Source organism: Schistocerca cancellata, chromosome 2, assembly GCF_023864275.1.
Source record: "Schistocerca cancellata isolate TAMUIC-IGC-003103 chromosome 2, iqSchCanc2.1, whole genome shotgun sequence".
In the NCBI taxonomy this organism is placed as follows: domain Eukaryota; kingdom Metazoa; phylum Arthropoda; class Insecta; order Orthoptera; family Acrididae; genus Schistocerca; species Schistocerca cancellata.
Window position 1 is genome coordinate 339,998,325 of NC_064627.1, and position 18,460 is coordinate 340,016,784.

Consider the following 18,460-nt stretch of genomic DNA (forward strand, 5'->3'; position numbering starts at 1 on the left):
ATCCACGCTGGTTGGTAGTGAGGCGGTCATTCTGGTCAAGATACTTCATTATCCTTGAGCTCAGAATATGTACTACGTTTCTACATCAAATTGATGCCGAGCATATTGGACAGTAGTTTTATGGATCACTTCTACTATCCTTCTTGTAGATAGGTGTGACCTTTGCTTTCTTCCAGTTACTGGGCACAACTTTTTGTCTGAGGGATCTACGATAGTTTATAGTTAGAAGAGTGGCTACCTCAGCCACAAATTCAGTATAGAATCTGATAGGGATTCCATCGGGCCCTGGAGTTCTGTTCACTTTCAGCTGTTTCTCAACACCACTGACAGTCATCTTTCCAATGGCATGAGGATTAAACTGGGGCAATTCTTCTGGGTTCTCCTTTCTAAAGGAACATTTGAAAACTGAGTTAAGAATTTCAGTTTTTGCAGAAGCTCTTCATGTAACCAAACATTTCATAATGAACAAGGAACACTAGCATAGCAACTAAAAGCCAAAGAAAGGAAAATCTATGATCCAGTTATAGAAAATGCGACAAGATGAAAGCGATGGTATCATGAAAGCCATGTCTACTTTTTAACGAAGAAACCACCACACAGAAATGGAGTAGTTTCGGACCTCACACAATGCCATCATGAGAATCTCAATTGGCAGTAAGTGTTTCCACAAAATATCTAAGGAAGGCAGGCAAAAGTGAAACAAATCTCTCCAAACAGTGGCAGAGAGGTAATGTTCAAAGAAACAAACATTTGAGATAGTGTGATATTTAATTTTAATTATGAACAGCCTCAGTTGCACCGTTTACCTAGAATTTACCTAGGTTTCAGTCTGGATAGCCCAACCTTCTTCAGAATAACAGTATCTACTGTTTGTCCATAGTGGACATCGTCAAGCTAAAACTACAAATCCATAAATTATTGTCAAACAGTAAAACTTATCTGACATTGCCTCGGCCCCACTTCGTGACCACGATGCGGTGCTGTACTAGAACTGACCGTAGCATCATGAGGCCCGACATAGGTTGATTATGCTCTAAGCCAAAGTGTGACTTGGTGAATATCGCTCTAGTCAACACACTTAAAAACTTGCTTAGAGCATAATCGACCTATGTTGGTCAATATTTTTTAAGTGTGTTGACTGGAGCGATGTTCGCCAAGTCACACTTTAGCTTTAAGCATATTTCCGCAGTCATTCCCTAAGTTCAATGGCAGTGGTCTCCATGCCCGTATTATGATGGCAGTGGCCCACACACAGTTTTTACAGTATGTGTGTGGATCACCTCCATGAAGGCAAATTGAGTACCCCACTGCCGCCACATTATCCCCTACTATGGTGTTTCCTGCAACTCATAACCATAACTTCGCCAAGAAGTTCAATCCGGCACGTGCATTAGGTTTTGAGTTGATTCTAGACCATTTCAGGTCAAATATACTAATCTCGAATAATCACCATCTAATTTGTATGGCCTGTATTGCCGGATGTTACAGATTAGATATAGACTTGTTCATAAGTTCAATCATGACCATTTGTGTGCTAAGTCAATAGCATGTTCATGTGTTGTAACCATAGCTAAGCAAGTGCTTAACAGTTACGTCATAAAAAAATTTCTAGACCTAGTCGTAATAATGACGATGTTGGCTTTATATTGTCCTTCCCACTCCGAAGTTCTTTTTAGGTGATTAAACTTCATGTTTAAGCACAAAAATTTTCCTGGATAGGCCATACCTTTTGAGCACATGTCGTCTTCCCCATATCATGACCAATGAATACTTCATAAATGTTAAGACAGTCGATCCAAGTACGTTCTGCACAGGTTAACATATAGGCCCTTTTCCTCAGCTATACCTTTTATTTCACTTTACTAGTAAATTCAAGGTCAGGAGTTAAGTTCACGCCTTGTACCAGCAAGTAACTATCATACAGTTTATGCGCAGGCGCAAGGTATTGTGTCCACCTAAGAAGGCCACATGACGCTACGGTCAGTTCTAGTACAGCACTCGTGGCTGCCGCATCGCGGTCACAAAGTGGGGCCGAGGCAGTGTCAGATAAGTTTTATAGTTTGATGATAATTTATGGATTTGTAGTTTTAGCTTGACAATGTCAACTATGGACAAACAGTAGATACTGTTACTCTGAAGAAGGGTGGGTTATCCGACTGAAACCTAGGTAAATTCTAGGTAAACGATGCAACTTAGGCTGTTCATAATTAAAATTAATATTTATACAGTTGCTGACAGGGCTGCGAAATGTTGAAGATATTTTAGTGTGATATTTGGCTGAGTGAAACATATAAAAGTAACACTGCTTATATTACTACAACATACATCTCAATTCTATACAACATTACTTCATAAATACCAGAAGCCACACAGTTAAATTCAAAATGTATAGTACGGGATGGTCAAGCATGAAGTAATTACAGAATTTTCTCATCAATTCACTTACCATTGCTCCCTGTACTGTCTAATGATGAGCCACCCGAAGCCATGTTTAGATCTTGCCGAAATTAGTGTCAAACTATCTTTCTCTCTGCCTCATTTTGTGTCCTTTATGTGTGTGACCTGAAGAAGAGAAATAACTGTCACATAGTATGAAATTGGAAACTTGGAACACAAAATAAACAAAGTATTTGACGTGTAGTGTTACAGAACGATTCTGAAAATTAAGTACACTGATAAGATTAATGACTCAGGAGAGACCTCACAGAATCAATGCAAAAAGGAATATGTGGAAAACATTGGCTAGTATAAGGAACACTATGACACAAAAGAGAAAACTGAGCTGGGCTGCGTCAAGCAAAAAAAAAAAAAAAAAAAAAAAAAAGGGGGGGGGGGGGGGCTGATGACCCAAACAAACAAATAACTAAAATGGAATAAAGTTAAAAATGGAATACCAGTAACATATAACCACAAAAAACCAACATTGTCTTTATTAGCAAGTGAATTAGTAGTAATATCAACCAATAACAGATGCCATTCAAACAACTAACAAAGCGGCATTTGTTGCTTGTCTTTAGCTAATGTATACTTTGACTTGAGCTACATTCCAGATGAGATCTATAACATGTAATGAATTAGTGAACGAATAAGCAGATAAGGGTGACTCATTCATTACCCGTTGATGACCAACATCTGCTATAAAGAATACACAGTTTGTACTCACAATAATGAAAACTAATAACTATCAAATAGTATATAATATGTAATTTTTCACATAAACAACTTGGTCCAATAAGAAATAACAATGAGATAGTACTTAGTTTCTCCATGATGGATATTTTTGAGTTGCGTGAGTGTTATTCAAGGAAGGATTATTGAGGAAGATTCAACCACCCACAATAGATTCTAAAATGCTTTTGCTTTATTCCATTAACATTTTCAGTCAGCTTTGCCTAAGTACACTATTGCATTGTACGCATATATTTATGAAATAAGTGTGAGTTTTAATGATACAGGAATAATCTAGCACACACATTAGTTTTTTAATGATTTAATTAAAGGCATTTGTGGTTGCCTGTGGTCTCTCAGAGCAAACTTTACAAAATACTAATTACTTCTATATCACCACCAAATAACTCCAGGATGGAATGCCAACAATAAGCAAAGGACCGATTGCTACTCACCACACAGAGGAAGCATTGAGTTGCAGACACACACAATGGAATGACTGCTAACAATAACAGTAATTGCCTTTCAATTTTGACACTGTGAATCCTTATTGACAAAGTCAAGTTTCATCTCAATTATGAAGTTATAACACACATCCCATCTTATCCTACTGGCATTTCTCATAGCAGTGCAAATGCCTTTTATAATGTAGCTAATTAAATCTCCTGGAGATTAAGATGCCATCATATTACTTCTTGACTGTGAGACGGTTGCTCACTCACTGATGTCCTAATGTAGGTTAGATCTAAAGTTCATGTTACAACTCTGATGAGAATTATCTTCACAAGAGTCAACAGAAAATGGCACCCACGAACGTTTGGAGCTATCTTTTGTAAGTACATTTACTCACTGCAAGCTACTTTTGGAAGAAAATAAAATAAAATACACTAAATAAAATACACTGTGCAGCAGTCAGTTCTCATAAGAAAGCCATCCTGATAGAGCACTTCTTGGGAAATAAATCTGGATGGGTTGTTTACCGATCTTCACTGCAGACAGATTAGTGAATCAATGTCTGCTGTCTCCTACGCTCAACCTAAATGCATAATACAACAACACTGACTAGACAACTGAGATGATACCTCACAAGCATTCAATATGATCTTGTTGACCCAAGGCTGAAAGAGCTGGAAACACTCAAGGCCTCCCCACCCCCAAATATTCAAACATGCATTTCTCCCCGCTCTCTCTCCCTTCCTCATCCTTTACTGGGAAATTTGTTAAAACTTGCACATTTTTGCATGACAGTATGTAATGATTATGTAGGAAAAAAATACCAATTTTACGAGCTATTGCGTATTCCTTTCTGCTACTCCTCTAGCCTCTGCATATGACGAACTGTCGTGACAGGGTTTGTCCCCTGCATCTGTACTATTCGCACACTTTTACTGCACGGGCGTATGCGGGGAACGAAAGCTCACCATGAGCTCGCAGCGCTTTGGCTGCTAGGACGAGCTCCACTTCCTCCCACAGCAGCCTGCTGGCAGCTTGTAAAAGAAACTAATGAGCAATAGTGACACCGAATTTGATGGCGATTGCTAGAAGGACTCTCAATTCATTTTTGTAAATTCTATTAACAATCGATAGGTACAACACCACAAAAATCAGCACCGGCTCCCGGGATTTTGCCGCCCCGCGCAAACATGTATAGCGCCCCCTCCCCCCACCCCCCTTTTTCGACACAGTCAACTTTTCCCACAATCTATTTCATACATGACGCCTTATTTTCACATATCACACTCATTCGTCTCTTTGTTGTGAACATGTCTTTAAGATCAAAGCAGCAGTCAGTGATACATTTACAGTGCAATACATTTTAAGCCATTTTTGTTGGAGGAAACGTTTCTTTGGTAAATCGGACCACACTGTTTCTGTACCATAGATAATTTTCAATAAGACCCTTGATTTTAAGAATAATTTGTATTTCCAATTTATTCTCACATTCCTTCATTTACGCAAGATGGAACTGCTGCCCCCAAAAATCTGCCGCCCTGGGTGATGGCACAGTTCGCCCCTCCCTAGAACCAGCCCTAACACTAATCAACACTACTTTTACATGGCTACTTCTTGTTAGGCGCACAGTACTGTTAAGCAGGCCACAGCTAATGTTGGCAGCGAACATAAATATTCCTAGAGCTGGGCATGTCCAGTGGACAGTTAGTCTTACTGTGACTCGGTTCAGTTGTTAATCTTTTGTCCCTTACTGTCCAGTTTAAAACGGACAAGTTTATAATTATTTCTAAAAACAAAGATGATGAGACTTACCAAACAAAAGCACTGGCAGGTCGATAGACACACAAACAAACAGAAACATACACACAAAATTCAAGCTTTCGCAACAAACAGTTGCTTCGTCAGGAAAGAGGGAAGGAGAGGGAAAGACGAAAGGATGTGTCTATCGACCTGCCAGCGCTTTTGTTTGGTAAGTCTCATCATCTTTGTTTTTAGAAATATTTTTCCCACGTGGAATGTTTCCCTCTATTATATTCATATCAAGTTTATAATTAGGAAGAAATGTGACAACGTGGCAAGTGTTAGCAATGGTGAAGCTAGACCCAGTGTTAGTGGTGTTGTGTGTGACAACAAAGACACAGACAGTGACGGAACTGTAGCAGTGACAAAAAACACTGTTCCCGGAAAAAAACAACGCTGTGATCAGCAATTTGCATGGATCAATTACAATAAGGTAAAAGATGTTATTTTTTGCAAAATTTACAGACAAATGTTTGAAGAAAATCGTTTTCAGTTTTCTCACAAAATGGAAAAAACTTTCATGGAAACTGGTTTTACGAACTGGAAGAAAGGGATAGAAAAGTTGAAAGCGCATGAAGCATCGGGCTGCCACAGATAAGCTGTGCTGAAATTCAAATCCTTACAATCAGATGTCAATGTATTTAGCCAGATTTCCAAAGAAAAACTGACACAAATGAACAAAAACTGAGCTTGTTTACTAAAAATCATATAGCCACCAAAGAGCAATTTAGTATCTGTATAAGATTCGTTGATGCTTCACTAGAGATAGAAGAATACTTTTTAGGGCTAAACTCAATACAAAGTACCACAGCTAAGGCTCTGTTTGATATTATTATTGACATTTTAAGACGATTTGATTTGCCTACGTCTAATTGTAGGAGCCAATGCTTTGACGGTTCAGCTAACATGGCCGGATTATATAATGGTGTCCAGGCAAAGTTTATGGAAATGGAGAAGAGAGCTATATTTGTGCACTGTCTTGCACATTGTTTAAATCTAACACTATACGACACTGTGAAAGCAGTTCCAGAATGTCTAAATGCATTGAATGTTATGAAGGACTTAATACATTTTGGGAGAGTTTCACCTAAAAGATTAGATCTTTTTGCTCACATGAAGGCAGATGCCTCTACAAATTTGAAACCACTCTGTCCTACAAGGTGGGCCGGAAGATACTTGGAAATGTCTTCAGTTTTGTCCAACTATACAGAACTTCAGGAACTTTTTCTAAATATTTCAAGAAATGACAATTCAGACACTGGGGCCAAAGCAAATGGCTTTTGGATTAATATGCAGAGATATAATTTCTTTTTCATGTTATCGCTTTTGGTAAAACTGTTTGGTCACATTGATACCGTAAACATAGCACTACAGAGGAAATCCCTACACTTAGAGGAGGCCAAGAAGATGATTTCCACTCTTGTAACTTCTATTAAATTTATGAGAAACAATTTTGAATCATTCTGGGGTGAAGTAACTTCAAAATGTCACGATATGGATGTTGATTCCCCAAAATTACCCTGTAGAAGAAAAGTCCCTAAGAAATATGATGACTCCATCAATTCATCTGTAGAAACATTCACAGAAGTATGTGACAAATAAAGAAGATTGTATTATGAAACAATGGATACATCCATCAGCTTCTTGGAATCACAGTTCAAAACTCAATCATTCATGTTTGTAAATCAAATTGAACAATGTCTTCTTGGTGATAACAAACATTCCTTTGATATTTTATCTTTCTACAAATCAGATATAGACAAAGAACGCTTGCTTCTCCACTGAAGCATGAGATTATCCAAACTGGTGAGTCTTCGAATATTAGTTCGCTGGATGACATAGTGAAATACCTAAAACAGGAAAACCACCTGTTTGACCTACTGCCTGAACTAGTGAAATTCATACGTGTAGAGCTGACACTTCCAGTAATGTCCTCCACCGCTGAGCGATCGTTTTCTTGTCTGCGGAGGGTGAAAATGTATCTTCGTTCTATAATGAGGCAGGATCATCTTAATGCCCCTCTCAACGCCCATAGAGATGAATCGATGAAACTCAACCTTGACGCCATATGTGACGAGTTCATATGCAGGAATGATCTGAGGAGGAGTATATTTGCCATCAAAAATTAAGGTACATTTCTTCAACTTTATTTATGTATTTGTTTTGTACCACTACTGACCTATACTCCGACTGAAATGACATTCTGATTGACGTTTCAGCGAGGGGCTAGTCACCCGTAGTTTGCATGATTTTCAGCTGTTTGCATTTTTCATTATCCTCGCAATCTTTTTTTGTTTCTTGAAAGTTGTTATGCTGTGAGGGGAATTTCCCAAGAATATGATGTCATAACTCAAAAGGGAAAGTATGCGTGCATAATACACCTCTCTCCTTCAGCACTTGTGTTGTTTCATATAATTCTCATTGCATAGGTCATTTTAGATAGCTTAGAATTTAAGAATGTGACGTGAGAATTCCATTTCAGATTCTCTTGTAAGTAAAGAAAGCAATTTTGTTTCAGTGAAATTTTTTTGGTTTTAATGGATTTTTAATTTTGCTGTGTGTGGAATTGTAAAGTTTTTTTTTTTTTTTTTTTTTTTAAGAAAAGGGGGGGGAGGGGGTTAATCAGTAGCTTATTCCTCATAAACCACTCTGAAATATTTACATTTGTTACTTCAGCATACAGACTAAAAGCATTTCTATTTCCACCTTCAATCAATACACTGGTGTCATCTGCAACTAGGACTGGTTTGGAGTGTCGAACATGTAGATGGAAACGCAAAGTTACCTGTCAAATGCAGTACCTAATAAAATGATTCTTGACACCCCCCCCCCCCCCCCCCCAAAAAAATATTTTCAAGTCGGTGCCTGTGGGGTCAATCCATACCAAGTGGCCCATGAAAAAAATAATATGTTGCTTGACCATCTCAGAAAAATTTTATATTTGCTGGGTGAATTCCGAATATTTAACAGTCACAAAAATATTTTTTTTTTAATTTGTTGTTTATTATTTCGAAATGGTGGCCATATTTGTTCCAGGCCGCGTGCGTTTTTTTTGTATTTGCAAGCAACTACATTTTTTACAATTATTCAGTAATGGATTCTCCTAAGCCTTTCAGATAAAATGCATTTAGTTCAACACACTCTGGGCTACAAATTAACATCATTATCACTTAGCTGAATGTATTCTTTATTATATTTTTAATAGTTCAAAGTTATCAGCCACAAATTAAAAAAACTCAATTTTTGAACAGTAGTTTTCCAAAGAAAGATTAATTTCTCAGCTATAATATTTTTCTGCTCTTACACTGTATAGTATAGTTACTTTTTATAGAGTATCATTGTTGAGCAGCTTACACTTAAAAAAATACACTATTTTAAAAAATGGATTTTTTTAATTTTTCTGTTTTGTGGCCTGCAATATTTTTGTTGGAGGAACAGATAAAAATCTGAAAATTTCACAGTTAATAGACCTTTATGATACCAAACTTCAGTATAAATTTCCACTCTGAGATTCAATTGGAAGTTACGGAAAAAAAGATTAAAACACAAGTCAAAAATACGTTTTTAACACCTGCAATATCTGGTAGGCTAATCAAATAAAGTATACCAATGCACAACGTTACACACCAAATTACACTAGATAATGATTATTTGTCAAAACAAAGTTGTGGTAATTGTTTCAGCAGACTAACCATTGCATCTGCAAGCCTATACAAGTCTGATAGTTGTCTTCTCCCTTACACCAGCAATTGTCTACTCACACTTATTTAGCTAGAAGTTCTTAAAGTGTGCAGTTGAAAAATGGTGTCTCAGTGTTCTGTTGGTGTTATTATTAATGAAGCATGTCATAAAAGTGTGTATGGAGTGCATCCTAAAGACATTACTTTAATCGAAGATTACAGTGAAGAAGAAAAAGTGTTGTTTTACTTACAAGTCGGCCCAGAGGTCAACCCAACATGCAAGTACCATGAAATGAAATACTTAAAAAAATTTCATCACCTTTTTGGTCAATCTTGCTGGACCTTTTTGAGAATCATAAGAAACCTACAACAAAAGGTCTGTGAGAAATAACATTTGATCATTATTCTAAAAATGAAAGCCCTTTTGTCAATCTCATACCAGGAAAATCATTGTGTCCAACACGTTATTCTAAGATATTTGTAATTCAAAAGCAAAGCATAGTGAAACCTTAGATACAGAATTTTGAGACTTTTCAGCAGTTAAAAAAAGTAGATACAGCTTGTGAAATCCTGGGTATATTGCCTGCTAGAGTAAAATTAGAAAACTAAGTCAAGATAAAATACCAAGCGCCTTGAATACAAAAACTGAGAAAGTGGCAGCTACAGTCGAAAAGAATTTGGAAGTTTCGTTTCAAAATACATTTTGCACTAAAACAGATGGAAGTTCTAAAACTTCACCAACCGAATATGATGATTTGATAGAAAAACTAAAAACTAAATGCAGTACTTCAAACAAAGAGGATAAAATTAAGATTATCAGTTTACTGCTGAATTCTAGGAGTCGAGCATAAGTTAGTGATGAATTTAATGCGTCAGAATGTCTTGTTAAGTAAACAAGGCAATTAGTAAAAGAACAGAGAATTTTACCAGCATTACAAAAGAAAAGTGCATCTAATTTGGTAGATGAAAACACAATCAACAAAGTTATTAAGTATTATGATGATGACAATAACAACCATTTGAAGTTTGGTAAAAAAGACTGTGTTCCGGTGAAAGAAAATGGTTCTAAGATTCAAAGACAAAAAAGGTTAATATTGTGTAATTTAAATGAACTATTCACTGAATTTATAAAAAGAAAACCCTGACATTAAAATAGGAAGATCAAAGTTTTGTGAGTTGAGACAAAGATGATGTATTGTTGCAGCGGCATCTGGCACCCATAATGTTTGTGTTTGTTTGTATCAGAACGTAAAGTTGATGATAGATGGAGCCAATCTTAGAGTTGACTATAAAGACCTTTTGGAAGTTATGGTATGCAATATTGACAGTTACAATTGCATGATCAAGGGAAAATGTGAAGACTGTCTAGGCAAACGTGCCTTACTTGACATGTTTGAAGAATCCAAAGAAGACGATTTGATTCCTGACAATATAAAATACAAACAATGGGTGACACAAGACAGAACTGAAATGGTGATAGTCATAAAATCACGAGAAGAGTTTTTTTAAGTGTTGGTGGCTAACCTCAAAAATCTGAAAATGCATCATTTTATTGCAAAAGCTCAAAGAAAGTTTCGAAAGACAAAAAGCAAACCTTGGCAGCTGATGAATGCTTAGTTCTTGCTGACTTTTTGGAAAATTATTCCTTTGTTGTTCAAGATGAAGTACAAGGGCACCACTGGGTAAACACACATTTGTATTCTATTATAAAGATGAAGATAAACTAATGAGCCACAGCTTGTGTCATAAGTGACTACCTTGAACACAACACTTCAGCAGTGCACATTTTTCAACTAAAATTAACAAACTACATTAAACAGCACCACCCTTCCATAAAAAAAAAAAAAAGACGGATTTACTTTTCAGACAGGGCAGCAAGTCAATATAAAAACAAACAAAAATTATTAACATCTCCTTTCATAAAGTAGATTTTGGGTTTGATGTAGAATGGCACTTTTTCACTTCATGCCATGGGAAGAATGCTTGTGATGGTGTCCGGGGTAGAACAAAGCGAGCTGTTACAAAAGCAAGTCGCAGCGGACCAATGACAATCGTATCATAACACCTCAAGAAATGTTTGAATTCTGTAAAAAACATATCAAAGGAATTACCTATGTTTTTGTACAATGTGAGAAAATACAAGAAGTCTATGACAGTGTCTTGAAGGAAAGGTACAACACTTGCCAGTAGATTAAAGGCACTCTATGTTTTCAATGTTTGTACCCCATTCACACAACTTACTGAAGTGTAAGATCACAACAATTTCGCCTGATAGTGAACTTCATCATTGTGGAAAACTTGTACAACGAGTTCTTTAAAATAAAGACATAGTGGCTTGTGTTTATGATGAACAGTGGTGGATTGGCAAAGTTGATAATATTGACTGTCACAACCAAGATATATACATACTTTATCACCCTCCAGGACCAAGAACATCTTTTAAACAAATTTAGAAGGATCAAGTTTGGATGCCACTTAAAAATGTACTAAGGAAGCTGTCTCCCATGGAATTTACAACTGTGACTGGGCAAACTTATAATGTAGGCTAACACACAAACTGAGTGAACAAATTTCACAAATGTTCAACGAGCGATGAACTAAAAACATATAACAAGAAAACAATATAATGTAATTAGCAGCCTTATTTTCAATAAAAAAGTAAGTAATCACAGATATGATTAAATTATGTACTGTAACTGATTTTATTCCATAAGCCTAGATATCACAGATGTTAAAACGTATTTTTGACTCGTGTTTGTAATTTTTTTCCATAACTTCCAACTGAGTCTCAAAGTTGAAATTTATGCTGAAGTTTGATATCATAAAGGTCTATTTAACTGTGAAATTTTCAGATTTTTATCTGGTCCCCCAACAAAGCTATTGCAGGGCACAAAATGAAAACATTAAAAAAATCCATTTTTAAAATAGTGTATTTTTTAAGGGTAAGCTGCTCGCCATTGATACTCTAAAGTAACTATACTATACAGTGTAACAGCAGAAAAAATATTAAAGCTGAGAAATTAATCTTTGTTTGGAAAACTACTGTTCAAAAATTGAGTTTTTTTTAAATTTGTGGCTGATAACTTTGAACTATTAAAAATATAATAAAGAATACATTCAGCTGAAAGATAATGATGTTAATTTGTAGCCCAGAAAGTGTTGAACTAAATGCATTTTATCTGAAAGTCTTAGGACAATCCACTACTGAATAATTGTAAAAATGTAGATGCTTGCAAATACAAAAAAATGCATGTGGCCTGGAACAAATATGGCCACCATTTCAAAATAATAAATAATATTTTTTTAAAAAATATATATTTCTGTGACTACTAAACATTGGGGAATTCACCCAGCAAATATAAAATTTTTCTGAGATGGTTAAGCAACCAATTTTTTTTTCTTTCTTTTTTTCCTCAGACCACTTCGTATGAATTGACCCAATATTATAACAAAAGAGGTAAAATGGAAATTACTATGTCTATCCATCAATGTGCTCACATTCTGACAAGAAAGTAGTAGGCCTCTACAAAAATACAAGAATGCAATTCGTTTTTGGAACAGCAATAAGCTGGTTTATGAATTCAATGATTACTGGCAACTAGTTTTGGCCATGATACTATTTTCAAGTGAACATATTTATTTATTTGTCCACACAAATCTCTCAGTAATACATATATCATACACAACATATTGGACAGAAAATCTTTTTATCAGTTGGTCTTCTAATGGCAAGCCATTTAAATTTTTGTAACCAACTATATCCATATCATGAACAGTTACAAATCTGGGTACATGCTGTACATATATAACTTCTTACTATGATCGAAAGTTTGACTCACATGTTCTCGTGCGTAAGATAATGAGCGATTGAATAAATATAGTTTTGTAGTAGGTAGAGTGCCATTATACTCAGAAAACCTAATTTGTAACTATGATATGTTACGCCTCACTTGACAGTCATTCTTTGCCTTTTGCCTTGCAGCCTGTACAATTTGTATGATAATCATGATTGATGAATCACCTGCCATCCATACTCCGAAGATATGTATCCGTTACATGGACATATCTGAGCTGGGTCTGCACAGACAGCTAATGTTTGTATACAATAATTACCCGATATTACAATATTCTGATTATAACTGCTTCATTGCGAACAGTTAAGTCAGAAAGTTACAAACAAATGTACTAGGGAAACCTAAACAATTAACAATGACTATTAATTTGCAGAGATAAATATGAACAGCTCTGCACAAATTAAACGATCTGTGGAAATTCCTTGGTGTTACCAACAGCGCTTAACATAATTGCCAAGGACTTCATAGTTCAAGTCACCTGTGCATGAAAGTCTGGCAGCAGTGTGTTAACCAGCATAGAAATATACCAGGACTGCAGTGTTATTGTGTAAGCTACTGGAACAATGCACCCACAATTAACAAGTGGGTCATCAACAAAAATAAGCAATACTTTTGAGTTCTTACACTTGCATGCTAGTTCATCTACTCTTTAATGAATTCTGCAGTTGTCAGCTTCACAGAATTTATATATTGGCATGACAAGAAACAGAAATTATTTTCACATATGCCATGCATTCACGTGCAGAGTTCCAAGCAGAGCACTGAATTCTGATGCATAAGTGTAAACACTACAGCATACAATTTTAAATATTCCAATTCAGTTACTCAACACTGAGGTACACATCCTAAAAAATATTGTGTACTGGTTGCTACTGCAGGGAATAATGGCTCAAATGGCTCTAAGCACTATAGGACTTAACATCCGAGGTCATCAGTCCCAGGGAAGCATATATATTCTCTCTACACATCCTTTTCCTCTGACAAATATCAACTGTATAAATGTGTAATCTGCACTATTTGGTAAATGACAACTAATAATGAGGAAAAGCAGCAGTCTTTCTTAAAGTAGCGATTTTTCGGTCACTCGTTTACGGCCATTTTATTACATGCAATACTGCTAATGTCCTCGATTACTATCAAAACCTGCATATTATCTGCATTAATATAATTGATAGCTGGTGCTAGTAGTTTCTATCTGCGCAAGTGTCTTCCTCCTCTATTAGTGATAAGTATGTTGTGTATAACGTAATTTGAAAAAGATTGTTTCAGTTAATTTGTAGACCTTTTCCTGCTATAGGTTACCTCTGTCGTCTCACGTTATTAAAATAAATTATTAGCTCAGATTTTTAATACCGTATCTGAACCAAATTAGCAAGTATCAATTTTGTTAAATATAAATTACACAAACTTTCCACAGCAAATCACACTGTTTAGAGTGGGGTGAGAATAAGATTTTGTTTACAGAATAAACTTAACACAAAAGCAGCATAAATATTTCCTTACACTGCCATCCAAAACTAATAGTAGGGACACTGCCAACTACATATTTACAACCAAGCAATATTCGTTTACAAACAATTGTTCATAATTATTTAAGAGGCGTTTGTTGCATTTGGAAATTAATTGCGTTTCTGGAGTGTATTGTCTATCGTCTGTTACATACGGCAACAACGGTTATTTATTGCAGTTTATTTTCCTTAATGTAATACCTCTGTCTGTTTTAACCCTGAATAATCACTTAAAATGGCAACCTCATTTGGTTGCACATGACAGACAGAGGGTTTTGATTTTTTCCCGTCGGTCAGCTGATTTCAACTGATCTCGATCTTACACCTGCTTCCTTATTTCATTTTTGACCGCTCATTCGTCAACAATTTTCGCCAACGCTTCATATGACAGATGTAATCTATGTACTTACTTCTACGTTTACGGTTGTAAAAGCTTGAAAATATCACCTGTCGATTAAACATTACTATTTTCTGATTAGCCTCATTTCATGATACTAATAAGTATACTTTTTTTGCGTGACTGTCAAGTAATTGCTTATTGCTTACGACACACCAGCGATTATACTGCCGCAGATATTTCATTTGCGTTTACTTCGGCAAAGAAGATCGAAGTGTATAAAATGGTTCATGGCTGATACTAAATTATATTTAATAATAAGCTGATGAGTGTGACTGAGGAATGAAAACAACTCATTTCCGAATCTACGACAGCAATGGGCATTCCAGTGCCCTTTGAGGTGTAAAATGTCTATGAGCAGGCGAAAGGTGAGTGTGAGAGAGGCGGACGGGTGACACATTTTGTGCTGTCAATGTTGACAATGTGTAATTTTATACATCTTTTCATACACTGAGAAATTCGATAAGATGACGTTTCTGACAACAACAGTGAAAGTCCGTTTTATTTTATTTTTTAGCCTGATGTAAAATTATGTTTCAGTATCTGACACATTAGTTCAGTGCTATGTAAAGTCGCTGTTATCAGTAAATGCCGAAGACGGTCAGGTTTTTTTTTGTATCAAAATAAAGTATTTGCGAGAATCCATATGTGGTGGGCACTTGGCTATATACAATTTTTTTAAAGATCTGCACATTTTATCACTGATGATTCACTATCTCCAGTTGCCCAAACCGAAGTTTGAAACCGTTAATTTTAACGGTGATACCCTCCTACACATTAACCTTGCAATTGTGTGGATTCGTGAGGTGTTTTTTTCCCCCCAAGTACTTATATGTAGGACCAGTGGCAAAGGAAGCTAGATTTAAATTTGTCACTTATATTGACACGAACCGCGTTTATTTTGGAAAGTTATTACATCAAACTAGAAATAACCCAAAATTTCACATTTTAGTACGCCCATTATATTTAATTTTTACTTGGACTTTTCCGTATTTTACCAACAGTAGCTGTTGGTTCGTGATGTCTGTGCCTTCATTGATTTTTGATAATATGAACAAATCTTTGTAAGCAATCTAGCTGATCAGTGAAGTAACATAACGGGTCAAATTAATCTTGGCTGTTTGTGCACAACTCTATCAATCAATAGATAACATGTCATAAAAGACATCTCCTTCTCCTCCCCCCTCTCTCCACCATCATGCTCACATTTATGCAAGTTGTGTACAACTGTCACAGAGCTTTCCAGGTTTGTCCTAAATTTACTCATGTTTATAACACAAATATAGCAATTTTCAAAAAGTTAAATTTTCTTTACTCTTTTATATGTTCTTTTCTGTTGCATAATAGCTCATAAACTTGTTTTTTTCTTTAAATTACAGATAAGAGGCTGATTATTTTCCCCGAAGTGCAGCTTTCAAGTTGGGCAGTAATGGCCAGAGATCAAGTTGTTTTGAGCTTTCATGATACACTGTTGCACAGATCCGACATTGAGCTATTAACTGGTCCATACTGGTTAAATGATACACTTATAAGTTTTTATTTTGAATACTTACAAAGGGTGTTATTCATGAATCAAAAAGATTATTTATTCATTGGACCAGAAGTAACACAATGTCTGAAGGTATCACCATTTGAGGAAATAAATGTGTTTTTGGACCCACTAAATGCAAAAGAATATAAATATATTTTCCTTGCATTGAATGATTCTGACATAGTTGAGACAACTGGTGGTACCCACTGGAGTTTACTAGTTTACTGCAAGCTGGAAGATACATTTTTCCATTTTGATTCTTCTTCTGGCTTTAATAATCATCATGCAAAAGTACTGGCAGATGGGCTTTCAAAGTATTTCTCTCCAATTGCTAAATCAGTCTTTATTGAAGCACCATCTCTCCAACAGACCAACTCTTATGACTGTGGGGTTCATTTACTGTGTAATGTCGATCACATTATAGGGGTGTCTAAACAATGTAAAAGCTTAAAAGACATTGGTTTAGTAAACAGAATGATTGTAAATACAAAGAGAATGGAAATTTTGGACTTGATTGAAACTCTTTCAGAAAAGAGGGAATAAAAATCTTATGTACATTGTGTGTATATTATCTGATTTATTGTACCCGTTGTATACCATGCATGGAATTGTACATTAAGAAAAACCTTCACATACATGCCTACAACTACATTAGGCCTGTTGATATGCTGTATCAGCCAATGGATTTGAAAGATTAAGCTATACTAGATACTAGAAATGCAGTCAGACATAATGCTTCTGCAATATTAGATGGGTGCCATTAGGAGAAGGATTAAAAAAAAAAAACTAGCTCTAATTTGTTGATAAATATTCTGATGTTTATGCTTGGGGGGGTGGGGCATATTTGGTGTAGCAATAAGACAAAAAATATCAGAATGAATACCTTTTATCTATACTAATAACAAAGGTTCCCATTAATACAGGAGAATTTTGGGCATTAGGGAGATGCCTTATTGTCATCAGTGTGTGTGCATCTAAAAGCCCTGTGCTTTCATGTAGGATCCTGATGGATAAGTAGTTATGATTATTACATGTTAACTGTTTGGCCATGAATTCTTATACTTAGGTGTTCTGGTTTAGTAATACTGTGATAATGAATGTGATTGTAAGTTAGGAAATAGTCATTTAATGCCCTCTGAATAATTTATGCATCTCTGATCTATACTTTGTACAAAATCTTACCTGACTGAATATTCAAGAGAGGGAAACTATCATGGAACGTGTTAATTTCATTTTTAGATGCAACAGTTATAGTGCAGACATGGAGTAGGATGCTTCATTATTTCATGTATCGTAGGGATTTTCAGCATACAGGTGGGATGTACAACCAGCTAGACTATTCATGTTTGCAATTAACTCAGTAAATGAGGAGAATGTTAATCAGTTGGGCACCTGAGTAAGCACATGGGCCATGTGTTATACTGACTTCTAAGAAAAATGCACTAATGGTTTTTTTAACCGCAAATAATAAAAATAGCACATAAAAAACATCACTTCATTAGATTTGATAGAATTGTTTGTTTGTTTAAGAATAATAATAATTACAGAATGCATTATGTAATACAGCTTCACTGATGAAAGGCGTCTTGGTCTTTCTTTCATGCCATATACAGAATATCAGTTAAAACAAAAGAAATGCAGCAGCCCATTAAGTTAATGTTCACCGCCACTTAAACACAACATATGGTCATCTATAACATGCGTAAAGATTTCAAAAGTCCCATACAATTAATAAATTGAGAAAACAGCTCTTCATTTGATGGCAAATCCTTATATACAGCTACTATTATCTGTACGCCCATCTAAACAAATATCAGATATATTATGAAAAGGAAACTTGCTACTCACCATATAGCAGAGATGCCGAGTCACAGATAGGCTCAACAAAAAGACTGTCACAATACAAGCTTTTGGCCAGCAATGCCTTTGTCGAAACTAGATATCTCTCTCCCTCTGCCCCCCCCCCCCCGCCCCCCCTACAGAGAGAGCGTGTGTGTGTGTGATATATATATATATATATATATATATATATATATATATATATATATATATATATTTAAAAAGAAAGA

The 18,460-nt window shown here is 35.7% G+C and overlaps 2 protein-coding genes across 3 annotated transcripts in view; one reads left to right on the top strand and one right to left on the bottom strand.

The window, feature by feature from the left end:
- The window catches only part of LOC126161721 (disks large homolog 5-like), a 159,534-nt gene extending 144,538 nt beyond the window's left edge, over positions 1–14,996 (bottom strand). Inside the window, 2 exon segments of the mRNA XM_049917756.1 lie at positions 2,447–2,562; positions 14,874–14,996. Of these exon segments, the coding sequence (XP_049773713.1) occupies positions 2,447–2,489 (43 nt within the window). The 5' untranslated portion in view covers positions 2,490–2,562; positions 14,874–14,996.
- Positions 14,997–15,056: 60 nt separating this feature from the next.
- On the top strand, positions 15,057–16,957 carry LOC126161722 (sentrin-specific protease 8-like). Of its 2 annotated transcripts, none has more exons than XM_049917757.1 (2): positions 15,057–15,228; positions 16,240–16,957. In XM_049917757.1, exon 2 carries the CDS (start codon positions 16,290–16,292, stop codon positions 16,932–16,934), a length of 645 nt encoding a protein of 214 aa, XP_049773714.1. In that variant the 5' UTR covers positions 15,057–15,228; positions 16,240–16,289; the 3' UTR covers positions 16,935–16,957. The 2 variants fall into 2 exon arrangements, with proteins under 2 accessions (XP_049773714.1, XP_049773715.1); XM_049917758.1 differs by lacking the exon at positions 15,057–15,228 and adding an exon at positions 15,508–16,106.
- The last annotated feature ends 1,503 nt before the right edge of the window (positions 16,958–18,460 follow it).